Source organism: Austrofundulus limnaeus, unplaced genomic scaffold, assembly GCF_001266775.1.
Source record: "Austrofundulus limnaeus strain Quisiro unplaced genomic scaffold, Austrofundulus_limnaeus-1.0 Scaffold146, whole genome shotgun sequence".
In the NCBI taxonomy this organism is placed as follows: Eukaryota; Metazoa; Chordata; class Actinopteri; order Cyprinodontiformes; family Rivulidae; genus Austrofundulus; species Austrofundulus limnaeus.
In genome coordinates this window covers 146,273-147,966 of record NW_013952548.1, presented here as the reverse complement: position 1 = coordinate 147,966, position 1,694 = coordinate 146,273, and the positions used below count along the sequence as shown (strand labels likewise).

General features: G+C 37.4%; 1 protein-coding gene across 12 annotated transcripts in view; it reads right to left on the bottom strand.

The window, feature by feature from the left end:
- stxbp5l (syntaxin binding protein 5L) overlaps positions 1 to 1,694 on the bottom strand; it is a gene marked incomplete at its 3' end in the record, with an annotated part of 161,945 nt that overhangs the window by 70,107 nt on the left and 90,144 nt on the right. For all 12 annotated transcript variants that reach the window (XM_014016476.1, XM_014016480.1, XM_014016477.1 and 9 more), the window contains 1 exon segment: positions 1,306 to 1,440. In XM_014016476.1, coding sequence (XP_013871930.1) covers positions 1,306 to 1,440 — 135 coding nt within the window.

Genomic DNA, 1,694 nt, shown 5'->3' with positions numbered 1-1,694 from the left:
GGGCACAGAGGTCTGGGCCCCCAGGGCGCACCCCCTCCGGGCCAAAGCCCAACAGGCCCAGAGGCCCCGAACCCCAACAGGCAGCTGTCATTGACAACAAAGGCTTTTGTACAAAGTATTAGATAAATTTCAGTAAGTGTGTTCAATACTTTTTCAATACTTTTTCCCTGTGCCATTCCACATTATTACAAGTAACTTAATTTCTGGACATTTATGGTTTGATTTCTTTGTATGTATGGATCACTTGGGTTGTTACCGACATCTGGTGAAAATTTCATGTCCTTAGCACCTCTAGTAATATATTTACTGAGAAAAATGTTGAAAATTTCTTTCAAGTCATATTGTCCAATAACAACTTTCCAGTTTGTAACATTTGATAGATAGATGAACAATGCACAAAAGACAGACATGCTGGGTTGTACAACAGTTCACCAAACGCATATTTGCTTATTTGTCGCCTCAGCCTCTCAGACCTTTGTACAGATTGGCAGCCAGGCCTCCCACACACAAGCATCAGTGTTAAGACTGTTCACTTTGGTTTGGGCTGACACAAGACAACAAGACTGGTAAAAGAGTGACTTATGACTGACACAACAGTCAGGGACTTGTCAGGGTTATGCCAGGAGAGTGGCATGTTGGTGGGAGAAGGCAAGAAAAGTGGGCATACAATGCAACTGAGTGCCAGCTGTGTACGTGGTTGTGTTTTCAGTCGTCACTCTGCAGCRTGTTTGTTTTTTCTGGTCTACACAGTCAGACGTTCAAACAAACGTATATGTCAAACCGAATAAATCCTGAAATATATCATGCAGATTGTGGGAACTATTTGAAAAATAATTTTCCTATCTATTATTGTCAGGCTTTAGAAATAATAGAGTTTATGCAATGTTTATATTTCTGTGTTTTTGTGGTTGTCACTGATGGAAAAGCAACAGACAGAGGCAAATATTAGTTATTACCGCAACACACATCCTCATAAACACGTTTGCACCTATAGCAAACAGAAATTGCTTTTTTTATTACAAACATGCACAAATGATGTATTTATATTCAAAATGACAAATCATCAGTGACATCATCTGGATTTAGACATCAAAAGTATTGACACACTAAGCACTTTTGTTGTCCTAATGTTATATTTTAAAATATTATAAGACTTAATATAAAATCAGAACATCTATCCCATGCTTCCCATTTATAAACTAAAAAAATTATGACGACAGACTTCATCTCCCAAAATAAAAGTCTTCACAACTATCCAGGGATCAGTCTTTCTGTTAGGTGGAGGCACTAGCAGTAAATACTCACAGTTCGATGGCCTTGTTCCACATGATGACATATCCAGACAAAATAAAGGACTCGATGTTGACAATGTGTGTGTTCCCACGCTCTGTCCCCACATACAGCCATTTACTCTGAAAGGGCAGGTGGCAAAATGTGATCCTGGACAAATATAAACACAAAAAGTCCAAGTGTTAGAGAGATGGCACAGCTTCAGTTTGTCTCAAAATAATAAAAAGTGGATTCATTTATTAGACACATTAAATGCATATATGAGCACTGTATTCAATTTATTTTTCAGAAAATTATTACAGGAAAACAAAAGGACATTTGTCAGTGAGTTTGTTTTGCACAGGCTCATTAATGATAATTATGATGAAACTGGCTAAACAAAAAAAGTAAAAAAAAATATTTAT